The sequence below is a fragment of the Cibotium barometz genome, chromosome 27 (assembly GCF_041138505.1).
Source record: "Cibotium barometz isolate CiBa-2024 chromosome 27, ASM4113850v1, whole genome shotgun sequence".
NCBI lineage: Eukaryota > Viridiplantae > Streptophyta > Polypodiopsida > Cyatheales > Cibotiaceae > Cibotium > Cibotium barometz.
The window spans coordinates 45311908-45325555 of NC_141072.1; the positions used below are offsets into that span (position 1 = coordinate 45311908).

A 13648-nucleotide genomic window follows, 5' to 3' on the forward strand; every position below is an offset into this window, starting at 1 on the left:
CAGTCTACTCAATCTTGTACTTCTCACCTATATATTGTAGGTGTCACATCAATGAAAGCATCAATCTTGTGTCTTGTCTACACTCATCTCAAGGTATGTCTAAGCTTTGTGTTTCCTTTTAGTCTTGCTCTCATTTCAGTTTCAGTTTTAGCTTTGTCTCTCCCATTTTTCACAACATGGTATCAGAGCAGTGCTACTATGCTGCATTTTTCTTTCCATTTTCTGAACTGCTTCATCACTGCCTCGCCACTGAAACCACTGTGTGTTTTTTATTCTTTCCGCTGACCAAAATAAAGGCACGTCTGCTGCCATCAAATCTTTTAGCGCCACTGCAGCCCACCTGTACCTATCACAATGCTGCGTCGCTTTGCTGCAACGCTGCCCACCTAGTCACTGCCACCTTTGCTTGTTGTCTGTCTCATCGACTTGCTGCTGCAGCAGGTCACCCACCTCTTCGTGCCTACTGCTCACCTGCTCGCACCCCGCTTACTCCTGTCCATCATCAATCTATTATCATTGTACGTGCTGCAACCATTGTCTCTTTCATTTGAGATTGTCTCTTTTTCATTTTGTTGGGATGACAGAGGATACCCCATACAGGTACTCCGATTTGTCTCATAGGCCGAGTTCGGTCTTTTGGAAGACGTTAATAAAATCTTTCTTTCTTTCTTTCTTTCTCTCTCTCTTATCCATTCACCACAATGGATGTTTTTCACCCTCCATAGCTGGAGTCTCTCCTGGTTGACATGTCTTCTCAAGTCGTGGACCTCCTGGATATTCAACTCATGCAACAACTCGCCATTTTTGGATCTCTGGTCTTCTCGACATCAGCTCGACACCTCCTTTTGTGAAGGTAAACTCCAATGCTGATTTTGGACCTGATTTGCAACATCTGTGCAAAAGGCATTTTCCCCTTTGTTATTACCCATTTCCTCTCCATCTTCACATGTGGGTTAGCTGTCCATTGGACCAGCCAGACCTGCAGCAGCAAATTTAAATCAGCAATCAAGTGTATGTTGTGTTCTATTTCAGTCTACTCTCTATCTCTTGAAAAATAAAAAAAATAAAAAAATAAAAAATAAAAAATAAAAATCTCAATACTGAATTTCATTTACTTCTCTATCTTGTACGGGATTAGACACTGCCCTTGCATTTCAGCAAGTGGTAAGACCTTCCCTTCATCTATCTGTCTCTCATGTACGGGATTAGACACTGCCAAATATGGTAAGACCTTCCCATCTCTCTCATATTTGTCTATGCTTTCATGCTATCTACCACCATTGATCACCAATGATGTAGATCATGGGGTAATATCATGTCTATTTGTCTACATGGACTTATCTTAGTCCCTATCCAAGAGGCACCCCTGCATTACCCACTCTAGCAGGAGGATTGACCTTGAGGAGGGATTATCTATCTAGGTCCATCTCTCTGTCTATCTACAATCAGTCAGTCTCTCTGTCTATGTGTCTATCTTGTGTGATCTTACAGTCACATGTCTCTGACACTCTGTCTATCAGTCTATATGTCTCTCTTTTGTGGATTAGCTACCCACATTATCTTGGCATTTTTTTGTCTATGTCCCCATTTATCTTCTATTTGTCAGTCTCTCTCATGTCTATCTGACATTCTCTCTCTCTGTGGGACCACTCTACTGGCTGATTGTCTCTCTCTCTGTCTGTCTATGATCCACTCTTGTCCCTACCCTTGTGGACCCATATGAGGATATCACTTGAGGAGGGGTGTCTCAGGATCTTTTGTCTCTCATGTCTTGTCTCTCAGTCTATCAGTCTTTATGTCTGTCTTCTAGTCTTGTCCATCTTGTCTTCTAGCTTGTCTCTCAATCCTTGTCTAGTCTCTCTGTCTTGGTTTTATCTTTTGTCATGTCATAGTCTTGTCTTTTTGTCTTCCTCCTAGTGTCCACTTAAGGAGGGTGTTGGAAATAAGTGCACACTAGGTGTACTATTTCTCTAGTCTAGTTTCAGTTGAGTCTTTGTGTCTTGAGTCTAGTGCCATGTGGCACCTCTACATTTATCCCATAAGTCAGTCTACTCAATCTTGTACTTCTCACCTATATATTGTAGGTGTCACATCAATGAAAGCATCAATCTTGTGTCTTGTCTACACTCATCTCAAGGTATGTCTAAGATTTGTGTTTCCTTTTAGTCTTGCTCTCATTTCAGTTTCAGTTTTAGCTTTGTCTCTCCCATTTTTCACAACATGTGCTTCATTTCGGCACTCTGCGCAAGCAAGAGTGCGCCTTCGAAGGTGGCTGGCCTAAACTTATGCACCTCCCACTGGATTTGCGTGTCAAGGCCATAACCTTTATTGTCCTTGTCAGATAAGCCCAACTGCAAACATAAGTTTGAAATTTTATTGGCAAACTGAAGGATTGGTTGTGCATTTTGACGCGCTCTCCTAAACTCATCTTCAAGTTGCTCAAGGTAGTGAGGCGGTAGAAACCGCCGCGTAAGGTCGAGGACAAACTCGTCCCCCAAACATAAGCCGCCATACCTAATCTGGTGTGGGCATGAGTCCATTGGGTCCACCAAGGAATGGCCTCACCTTCCAAGTACCAACTAGCCAAGATCACTCTGTCAGTATCACTTTTTCTAATTGCGGCAAAATAAGCTTCAAACTGATGTAACCAGGACTAAAGAGTTGGGGGGTTGAGTTTACCGTTATACTTACTAAAGTTCATTTTCTCAAGAAAAGACTCGAGGAAGCTACTGGTGTCATTCTTGCATCCAAAGCCGCAAGGTATCTTTTGTGTTTCACACGTCGCCTGGCGTCGTCATGTGCAACAGCACGGGCTACTGCCGCATGATCTTCCATCTGTCGAATCTCCATTGCTCGCATCTACAACTTGAGCATTGAACTCGGTTGTGGTCGTACCCTTTCAAAAGATAGGAGATGGAAAAATAGGAGCTGGAGAATGGTGTGCTCTTTTAGGGCCAAGATCTGCGCCTTCTACTCTTTCAATTTGGTACCCTGTTCTGCGATTGCTCGCATCATCTGCTAGAACATCTCCTGTACACCCATGCCTACCGCCCTAGAAGGACTGCCTGGTGCACTTTGTTCCCAAGGTTGTCGTTCTCTCTCATCGACGTGGATCGCCATAGCATGAAAATGCACTTCCTTTTCGGAGGGCAATCTGACCATCCACTATGTGTGCGGTCTCGAGACTTCTGGAGGCTTCCGGAGACTGAAAACCAACCGTCCTTCAAGGGACAAGAGTCACACCAAAAGGGGTGGTCCATCGGAGTCTAGAAACCAACCACACAAGCGAGAAAAAACTTTTCTTTCTTTTTTTCTGGTTTTTCTGGCTAAATCTTCACACTTGAAGAAGGCTCTGATACCAATGTAACATGCGGAAGCTTCATGGTCGAATCGGTAACTTCAATGCTCAGAATTCAGAAATCTTTCACGGACGAATATAATGCACAAAACTGAAGTAGATGTGTAGAAAAGAGAGAGAGAGAGAGAGAGAGAGAGAGAGAGAGAGAGAGAGAGAGAGAGAGAGAGAGGGGGGGGGGGGGGTAGGGAGGGAGGGAGGGAGGGGAGAAAAAAAAAAAGAGAGAGAGAGAGAGGGGGAAGGAGGGAGGGAGGGAGGGAGGGAGAAGAGGACACATTATTGGGTCACAAATACCCTCTGTAGGGTCCCCGCCATGAATAGTGTATTTGCTTTATTAGAATGATGTAAATTAGAAAATAAAGATAGAATCTTGACTACATTTTTCACCTTGATTGAAGTTTTCCCCTTGGCTATCTTGGCCCTTGCAATGCCCTTAGGTACTATATTAGGTACCTTAAGTTGCAGCAAGACGGTTGTTGCATGCCAGGTCGTCGTTCAAGAAACGGGAACGCCATTCATGAAATGGCAAGAACCGTTCCCTAGGCCATGCCACGTTAGCACCCGTTCCGAGCCGTTCTAGCGTTCCATATGAAAGGGAAATAGCATTCTGCTGTTCCAAACCACAGGGAACGGCGTTTCTTGTGTCTATGTTAGAGAGTTCTATACCAAGTTCAAGGGCCGAGGCACTCACGAAGCCATTTGGCTTGACAAGGAGTTCTTCCACGAGTACCCACATATATTGGCAGACTACTTGGCAGCCATGCATAATGGAGAGATATGGAGACTTGAAGACAAACATGGCTATGAAATTTGATGAGGAACAGAGAGAAGAGAGAGAGAGAGAGAGAGAGAGAGAGAGAGAGAGAGTTAGCGAGAGAAAGACAGTACTCAAAGAGAGAGAGATTGCACGACTCAATGATGTGACTTGTATTTTACTTCAATCTAGTACAATGATTTTATTGGCTTAGAAGTTAGGGCCTCTCTTGTATGACATCATTGTTTAAGTCATTATAGGTATATAAACCACTCTAAGAGTGGGTTCACACGCACATACACATGTAGCCCTTATAGAGGCTATTCACACATCTTTATTCTTTTGTACTTGGATAAGGCTTGTTCTCCAACATTCCCCCTCAAGCGTTATCCTAGTACACACTTCATTTGGATAAATCTACGTCTATGACATAGTTTCACTAGAAGTTGTATTTGGTTATGTACTTGGAGTAGAGTACAATGGTAGTCAAGCCGTCACACAGGAAGAAGAAACCTACAAAGAAGATACAAACTTTGCAGAGTATGAAGACTGGTCAGTGCTTTCTTGTGAATTCTTCTCATTGTGGTTTTTTTTCCCACAATGTTTGCAAGGCGTATTTAAATAGCAATCCTGCTCTGCATGATTGTTTCTACCACAAAGGGAACACTTTATACTTTTGAAGTTCTTCTTTGTGAAGGAGCTGTCCCCCTCCGCTTTGTTCTTAATCTTCCTTTCTTTTTCCTTGAAGGAGGCTATGACCTCTTTCAAGGTAATATTTGGCAGGTTCTTCAGTGTGGTGATGAGGTTCCCGGAAAGCTCTTTTGGCATGGACTTTATGAGTACTGCAAGGGCCACATCATCTTCCACTTGTACCTTTAGACCTGCAAGATGCTTCACTGAGGACTTCATCCTGTTCACATGAGCATTAAAGCTCTCATGTGGTTGCACCATAAGACCATAGAACTCTATTTGCAAAGAAACTTTGGAGTTCTTTGCTTGAGCCACAAAAAGCTCGTCCAACTTCTCATAGGCTTCTTTGGAGGTTGGGAGATCTACAACATGGTGCATAAAATTATCAAAGAGACCAAGGGCTATGAGACCAAAGGCTCTTTGATCTCTAAGCCATGCTTTCTGAGCTGCATCTTCATTCTCGATTATCTTCTCTTCCCCTTCAATGAAAGGCCACAGGCCCTCCCTCATGAGACTAAACTTTAGCTTAGTCTGCCAAGTGTGGAAACTTTCCCCATTGAACTTTTCAATGAGCATGTAGGTAGCCATGATACGCTATAAAGGTCTTAACAGAGGAGAGTTTTCTATGCCAGTATCTAATCCCTTATAGATAATGTCCGGAAAAAATTAGGGTTTCCAAAAAAGGGGGTTTTGATCAATGATGCTTTAGCATGCCACATCAAGACTTCAATGCCGGTACAGTTGGACGCGCAAGAGTGTAGCTGCTGAGTGGGGCTGCTATGGACTTGTTGCGGTGGGGCGAGGATTGAGATACGTCCCTACTTTCATTGTGCTTCAGTCCGAGGCATCCCAAAGTCTTCTTCAGCATTCAACCTTTAGTCTTATATCTTCCTCAGCAGATCTGGATGTGCATAAAGGCTTCCGAAGTAGCTTCATAGTTGTCTTCAGTCCGCTTGATTATTCTGCTGATGTTTGGTCTACCTCATCCTTATGTTTGGAAATCCTAAGTCAACCGTCATCAGTAAGTTTTCAGCCCAAGAATGCAATTCATGGAAATACTTTGCCACTTCTTCCGAGGGATTTCTAATGGATGCAACAACCTTCCCTATTTCAAATTTTCTGCCTTATTGACTTGGCATTGCTGACAACCAAACACATATTGCTCTACATTTGTTAGCTTTGTTGGCCATTTTGAGCAAGTTCAACATTAGTTGAACTCTTGTCAAGCAATGCTTGTCATGACTTTTGACAAGTGATTTTTTAATTACATATTGAACATCTAGGACACAAGTTTTTTCCTTTTGGAATAATAATCCATTCCGAATTGTATATTGATCCTTTTCTTCTCCACCTAGAAGTGAGTCATTTTACCCTCTTGGGGCTGCCCCTTGGACTCGAGCCATGTCTCCAAAAGATCAATCATCTCTACAAAAGACTTGAGCAAATGGTAAATACGAGGGTAAATTTTTGTGAAACTTGGCATATTCACAAAGCCAGGGCTCCGCAGGTGAACATGGTTTCAGCCGTGAGAGAGTGAGTGGAAGAAGAGATGGAGAGATCAAGCCATGGTGACTTGGTGCATAGAGATGGATGGGTGGAAGAGAGATGGAGAGATCAAGCCATGCTGACTTGGTGCATAGAGATGGATGGGTGGAAGAGAGAGAGAGAGAGAGATGTGATAGCACACACGAGAGAGAGGTTGCACAGCACAAGAATCATTGTATTATGATAATAGTTCCACCACGTACAATGCTTTATATAGTCACCAAGGCCCTATCTTATGTTCTCTTAATAAGAGCACACCTAAAGTGTTCACACACCACCATTGGACACTTATTAGACTCTGAAATATCCAACAAACCCCCCGTCGGAGTGAAGGAGTGCCATCTAAGAGAGACACCTTCAGTAAGATGATTTGGGCTCTTAGACTGCAATTATTGATACAAAAGAACGCAATGATGCCGACACTTCATGTCGGGCCTGATACAAGAGCTTGACCATACATAATGCCTACATCAGTCTATTCATAGACAAAACCCCATGGCTCTAAGTAGGGAAAGTATGATAAAAAGTAACCAAGCCTTTTATAGAAACAAGGCTTACAAAAAGACATCCAAAATATTCAGATTTTGGGGGACTTCCCGGGCAGAGAACCCATGACTACAAAATGTTCAGATTTTGGGAGACTTCCCGAGCAAAGAACCCATGACTCGTACATAACTAGAAGATGATTTTGGAAGTTTGAAAAACTCCCCACACTAGTGCAATGTCAATGAAGATCTTATTTTGATGCTATTGCCAAGTGGTTGACACTTGGGCTATCGTTTTAGGCTCAAGGGCCAAGGCAAAGTACCCGTTGACGCTCGATTTGGAAGTTGTAATGAGGAATCCCCAAATTTTTGTTGATGTAGCATGATCAATTTGATGAAGGCGGCTTTCTTGTGAAAAAGCCCCAAAAATTTGTCGGTGTAGGGTCTTCAATTTGATGATTTTCTCAACATTTGAGAAAACTCCCAAATTCTCAAATGGGGTGGAAGTTGTAACTAGGCCAACTTTGCCCTAATTTTTGGTGGAAAGCACCAATTTCTTGTGGCTTCCAGAGCTTCAATTTTTTCGTTTTTTCCAAATTTGGGGAAAGCCTCAATTTTTTGCTGAGGCAATGCCTATGATTTGAGGATTTAATCAGCATTTATGTGAAATCCCCAAATTCCATTTATTGAAAAATTAAAAAAAAATCTGCAAACCTGATGAACGAGAGCTTTGATTTTACCACGTGTGTGGTAATCTCCAAATCTTCTGAAGTTGATGTGACTTTGCAAGCTGACTGATGAGGATGATGAAGAGATGATCCTGTTAGGGCGGCGTTTGTATGCTGAATGCTGGCCCTCTGATGTAGCATCTGTTGGACAGCTTTTTGTGATGTGTGTTTATGCTTCTACAGGCTGGTTAGACCTGGGTTTTGCTTCATAGCCGCTGTCAACTGCAATAGGCCTCTCAGTAGCTTGCATTTATGGCTGAGGGGTCCCTCATGGTGAGAGATGGCTGCACTGATGAGAAATGCATAGCATAGGAGAAAAATGCAGCAAAGATGATGGCAGCAGCAAGAAAACACACAGTTCAGAAAAAAATGCAGCAGGCAGAGGTGGCGGCAACATAGGTGGTGACCAATAGTGGATGGAAGGCTGCATTATCTAGCTATGAGGGTTTGCTAGTATGGACTGATTGTAGATGCTTGTGTGTTGGGAATGGAAGCTGCCTCCGACCGGCTGGTGCTGGTCGGAGACAGCTATGAGGGTTTGCTAGTATGGACTGATTGTAGATGCTTGTGTTTTGGGAATGGCAGCTGCCTCCGACCAGCTGGTGCTGCACAAGGAGTGATGATGGCACATGAAACATAGCAAAGGTGGCTCTGTTACCATGTAGGTGAACATGGTTTCAGCCATGAGAAAGTGTGAGCAGAAGAAGGGATGGAGAGATCAAGCCATGGTGACTTGGTGCATAGAGATGGATGGGTGGAAAAGAGAGAGAGAGAGAGAGAGAGAGAGTTGATAACACACAAGAGAGAGAGTTGTTGCACAGCACAAGAATGATTGTATTATGATAATACTTCCACCATGTACAATGCTTTATATAGGCACCAAGGCCCTATCTTATGTTCTCTTAATAAGAGGGTGTTCACACCTAAAGTGTTTGCACACCACTGGACACTTACTAGACTCTGAAATATCCAATAGGTTCAAGGCATTTGCCACAATGTTTGTAGTTCCCTTCCCATATCGTATTTCAAAACGGACCCCCCCCCTCTGACACACACACACACACATTGTGTATGCACGCACACGTTTACTCTGCATTTGAAGGCCCCAACTCTGTAGCTTTCTTGCACAGTGTCAATATACCATCGTTGATGGTGAATTCAGATGTGAAACGTGTATGCATGGCAGATAGCAGGTATCCACTGGTGGTATAACTCTAGAAACCATGCTGCTGAGCTTGCTGCCGGATATTATAATCTTCGAGAAAGAGATGGATACAAGCCTATCACAAAGATGCTTGCACGGCACAGAGCCAATCTGAATTTCACATGTATTGAGATGCGTGATGAGGAGCATTATTGGGCAGCCAGGTGTGGACCTGAGGGTCTTGTGAGACAGGTAGAGTACAGAAGTCACAGAGGCATTTTATCATCATCATTTTTAATGTATTGTTATGAGCATGATAGGCTAATGATTAATCACATTTGTATGACCTGCAGGTTTTGAATGCTGGATGGAAGCAAGGGATTGAAGTGTCTTGTGAGAATGCATTGCCACGTTTTGATCGGGCGGCCTTTGACCAGATTTTGCGGAACGCAAGGCCAGATGGTATTAGTAAAGAGAGTCCTCCCAAGAGAAGGGTTTACTCTTTTACCTATCTGAGGCTTGGTCAGGACCTGATGCAAGAAAATAACTGGAGGGAATTTATCTTGTTTGTACGGCGAATGCATGCTGGTCTGGTATGTATCTGCAAGATGCCTTCGTATCATTAAACGATGGTTGCAATTTCATTCTACCTTGGAATGAGTGTGTAGAAAGATAACACGTAGGCATTTGCATATGCATGCACATGTGACAGTGCTGCGCCATGATTGGGCCCAGGGATCTAAACTGTGCTCTGCAATCTACAGAGTGTGCCTGCTGAGTGTGAAGATGATGCATTCACACGCACATGGGCACATGCAAAATTTCTGCATTGATGCCTTCACACTAACATTTTTGTGTGTGTGTTTCAGCAAACACACACACATACGCATGCACTTGTTAAATTGGTCCAAGCATGAGATTGTGCACATATAATATTACCACATCCACGCATTCATAGCACATTTTTCTTTTGAATTTCTGAACGTATTTGCCGGAACACATATGCACATGCACATGCAGACAATATTGGGGTGGGGGATCCAAACTATGCTTATGAATCTGCAGCAAGTGCCTGGCAAGTGAGAGGATGAAGCTTATTATTCAGTGTGTGATGTTTCCAGGATTATCACCCAGAACCCGAGAATTTTTTCCATCCGAGAGTACCTCTTAAACGCTCAAAACCTCTAGATACTTTTCAGGAGGAGCCAGCTGTACCTGTGGCCTCGGTGCCACTGGATCAGTATCATGTGCCACTTGCCCCAAAGGAAAAAAGAGAACCTTTTTTCTCTCAGGATGCACCAGGAGGGGGTTTGGGGGCCCAAGTGGAAGATGTTTCTGTACCATTTCCTTTCAATTTAGTAGCATGGCTATGGAGGGATTCGAGGCCCACCAGCCAATTCACACAAGAAGTTGATAATGCCACTCTGATGGATGATCCTACCAGCAATGATGATTTTCCCGGGTTCTCTCTCTAGGTTTACACTCCTCGTATATGTTTATGGCTGTAATATGTATTTTTTTACACATGCCACACTGGCCATCATGTACATAAATGGTTGAAGCATCGCTCTAGCAGCAGCCACCATTTTTTGACAACACACAATGAAATGATATACATTGATTGATTTCCAAGTTCAAGGGACTCTCTCTCTCTCTCTCTCTCTCTCTCTCTCTCTCACACACACACACACACACACACGCGCGCGCACACACACATGCGCGTGCTCGCGCACGCACACATACAGAGTGGTTAATGCATTGGGTTTGTAATTGAGAGATCCCTAGTTCAAGTCCCATTCTTTGCACTACGGTGCAGAAATGGGTATATTTTCTCTCTCTCTCTCTCTCTCTCTCTCTCTCTCTCTCTCTCTCTCACACACACACACACACACACACACACGATGGGGGTTCCCTTTATTGGGCTTAAACTCTTCTAATCTTGTGAAGGCAATGGATACATATCTTGTGTGGGGTTACTAAGAGTTATGTTTCACAGGATATTCCAAACATCATCTATATGTTACATGAAAAAGGAAGTCCTTTCCTTGCTGTTGCCACTTGAATTAGATCGAATATGGACTATCTTGCTTCTATGTAAATCTCTCTCTCCCCCCCTGACAAAGCAATGGTTTAATGCTTCATTGTAGAGATGGAAGTGAAAAATGATAACCAGATAATATTGGTAGCCAAGTGAGTCACTAGCTAGAAGCTAGAGTCTAATTAAGTCATATCTAGGAAGGGCAAGCCAAATGTATACAAGCAGTTGTTGAAGAGGTTGTGAAGATAACATAAACAACATGGAGTGATGTGATTAAAAAAGGCAAAGCAAATAGGTTACTTGTACTATGGAAATTGAATGGTTTTATCAAATCATTGATTTTAAAATTAAAACCTTCAAGATGTTAAAATGTCCAACCTAATGCAAAATCTTATTTATTTATTGGATTTTTGTGATTTTTCCCTTGGTTCCTATTCTTGGCTTATCCACATTGTTGAGATACTTTGCAACCACCTTAAGCTCCCATTCAAAATCTTATTGAATTTGTTTGATCTTTTCTTGGGTCCTATTCTTGGCTTATTCACTTTCCATTGTTGAGATCTCGTACAACTTACGACACTTACTTATATATTGAATTTGTTTAATCTTTTCTTGGTTCCTATTCTTGGCTTATTCACATTTCATTGTTGAGATCTCTTACAACTTACAACACTTTACACAACAACTAGTTATCTTAGCATCTAAGGGCATTGGAGGGGAGATTTACCATGTCTTTTGGCTCCCAATTGAGCAATCCATATTATTGCTTGAAGTCATGAACATTTGCTTAATGTTCTTGAGATAAAAATATACTATTCTTACCATATTTATTCATGTAATTATGTACCAAGAAGAATCATAAATGCCATGCACGCTTTAATTTGATACTTCCATTGACCACCTCTAATGACACGTCTTTCAATTGGCTTCCTCTGTTTCATATGCTCATGAGGCCTCAATGATATGTAATGATTCAATTTTGCTTTGCAACTTATTATGCTTTTTCTCCACATTATCAATGTTGGTAGACAATTGGGCATTTTGAACTTGCACCTCATGGGACTATGTCTATCAAATTATTGCAATTTGTTTCCTTTGTGTTTAATGAGTTTGAGAGCTTCATGTGCTCTTATGCAAGTGATCTAATCCCTTTATCACTATTTTGCAATAAACTTTGAAACTGTACAACTAATCAAAAAGCCTTCTAGTGTATCCCAATGAACCAATATGGTCCTCACAAACATATTTAACAAAACTTCTTAATCTCAAAAACTAAGGAGGCTGATAAGTGAGGGGGTATATTGAGTATATTGCACTCTCTAACCAAAGATGAACATACTACAATGTTACGTATCGTGCCATGTTTACTTCTCATAAAACCATACTTTAGATCTAGTTGAAAGTGTATATCTTTTTTCTTTGTACAAATGATATCCTAGGTGAAATGAAAACAAATATTCTCACTATATGTCAATAAGGAAGCACATAACCCTCTCTATTAAAACATATTGTCAACAAAGAGAAAACAACTTTCGAATATTTTTTAACCACAAGAAAATAATACACTTAGTAAGAAACATACCACGTATATAAAATAATTCAACGTTATTTCTCTCACTCTTGAGATATTGACGACCATTGGTTGATGTACATAGATTGTTTCCACACTTTACGACCATTGGTTGATGTACATAGATTGTTTCCACACAAAGATGGATTTTTTAGCTCCAAAAATGGTACTTAAAAGTAAAAAATCCCACGTTGCACTTTAAAGTTTCTTCAAACCCATCTCTTCTACTAGAGGCTTGTCAATTATGAAGATATCTCAACCAATGCTTAGAATTGAGGAAAATGAGAAATATAAGCACAAAATGGAAGGAAATCATATGTTATAGAAACACCAAAAACCAATTTTTTTTCTCCCCAAAAAAGGAGGGGAATTTTTCAAGGTAGAAATACTCAAAATGAATGAAAAGAATGAGGAATATAAGCACAAAAATGAAAGGAAATGATATGCTATGAGGATTACACAAAAAACCATTTCTTTCCTCCAAAAAAGGAGGGAATCTGATTAAGGTAGAAATACCAAAAAGCAATGAAAAAAACTTAAAAAAGACTTTAAAAATACAATGGAGGATTAGTGGGTCAAAGAAAAAAAAGACAAGATAGAAAAATCTCAGATGCCTTACCTTTAAAAAAATGACGAGCTTTAATCCACCTCATAAAATAGATTCAAATGGAAGGAAAAAGGTAGGAGGTAGATTAGAGGAGTCACTTTGAGAGAAGAATAAATTTATGTGGTTGAAATAAAATAGTTTTAAGCTTTTTAGATTTTGATGACATTGGTTTCTATTTTGAAAAGGGACAGTGCACTCTAAAAGAAGAGAGAGAATACTTTGATTTACTCTTCATTAGAGGGCCCTTTGTGAGTCCAATTTTTTCCTAAATCACTTAAGATTATCCACAACTTCTTAAAGGCTCTAAGTTCCATGACCTTTTTAAATGATGCTTTACTCAACTAGGACTTTATGAGTTGGGATAACAATCTTAATTAACATGGTTCTAAACTTCACTACATAACCATTCCTTATGCTTAATTGGCTCAATCCAAATTGTGCTATCTACAAGGTCAAACTCTGACTTATGTTGGATCTTAATTACAAGATTCCAAACTTGGCTACATAACCATTCCTTATGCTTTATTGGCTCAATCCAAATTGTGCTATATATAAGATTAAACTTTGACTTATGTTGGACAATTCCCTTGTTTAAGACTTCATTAACTTAGAAAATGAGAAATATACGGAAAAAAAAGGAAGGAATGATATATTATGAGAAGCACAAAAAACTAATTTTTTTTCTCAAAAAAAGATAGAGAATCTAGAAAAGCTAGAAACTCTCAAAAGCAA

The 13648-nt window shown here is 41.0% G+C and overlaps 1 protein-coding gene across 1 annotated transcript in view; it reads left to right on the forward strand.

The window, feature by feature from the left end:
• LOC147623437 (beta-amylase-like) overlaps positions 1-10333 on the forward strand; it is a 37372-nt gene extending 27039 nt beyond the window's left edge. Inside the window, exons 7-9 of the mRNA XM_086821584.1 lie at positions 8744-8953; positions 9055-9294; positions 9823-10333. Of these exons, the coding sequence (XP_086677710.1) occupies positions 8744-8953; positions 9055-9294; positions 9823-10176 (804 nt within the window). The 3' untranslated portion in view covers positions 10177-10333. The remainder of the gene's footprint in view (positions 1-8743; positions 8954-9054; positions 9295-9822) is intronic.
• Positions 10334-13648: the final 3315 nt, after the last annotated feature.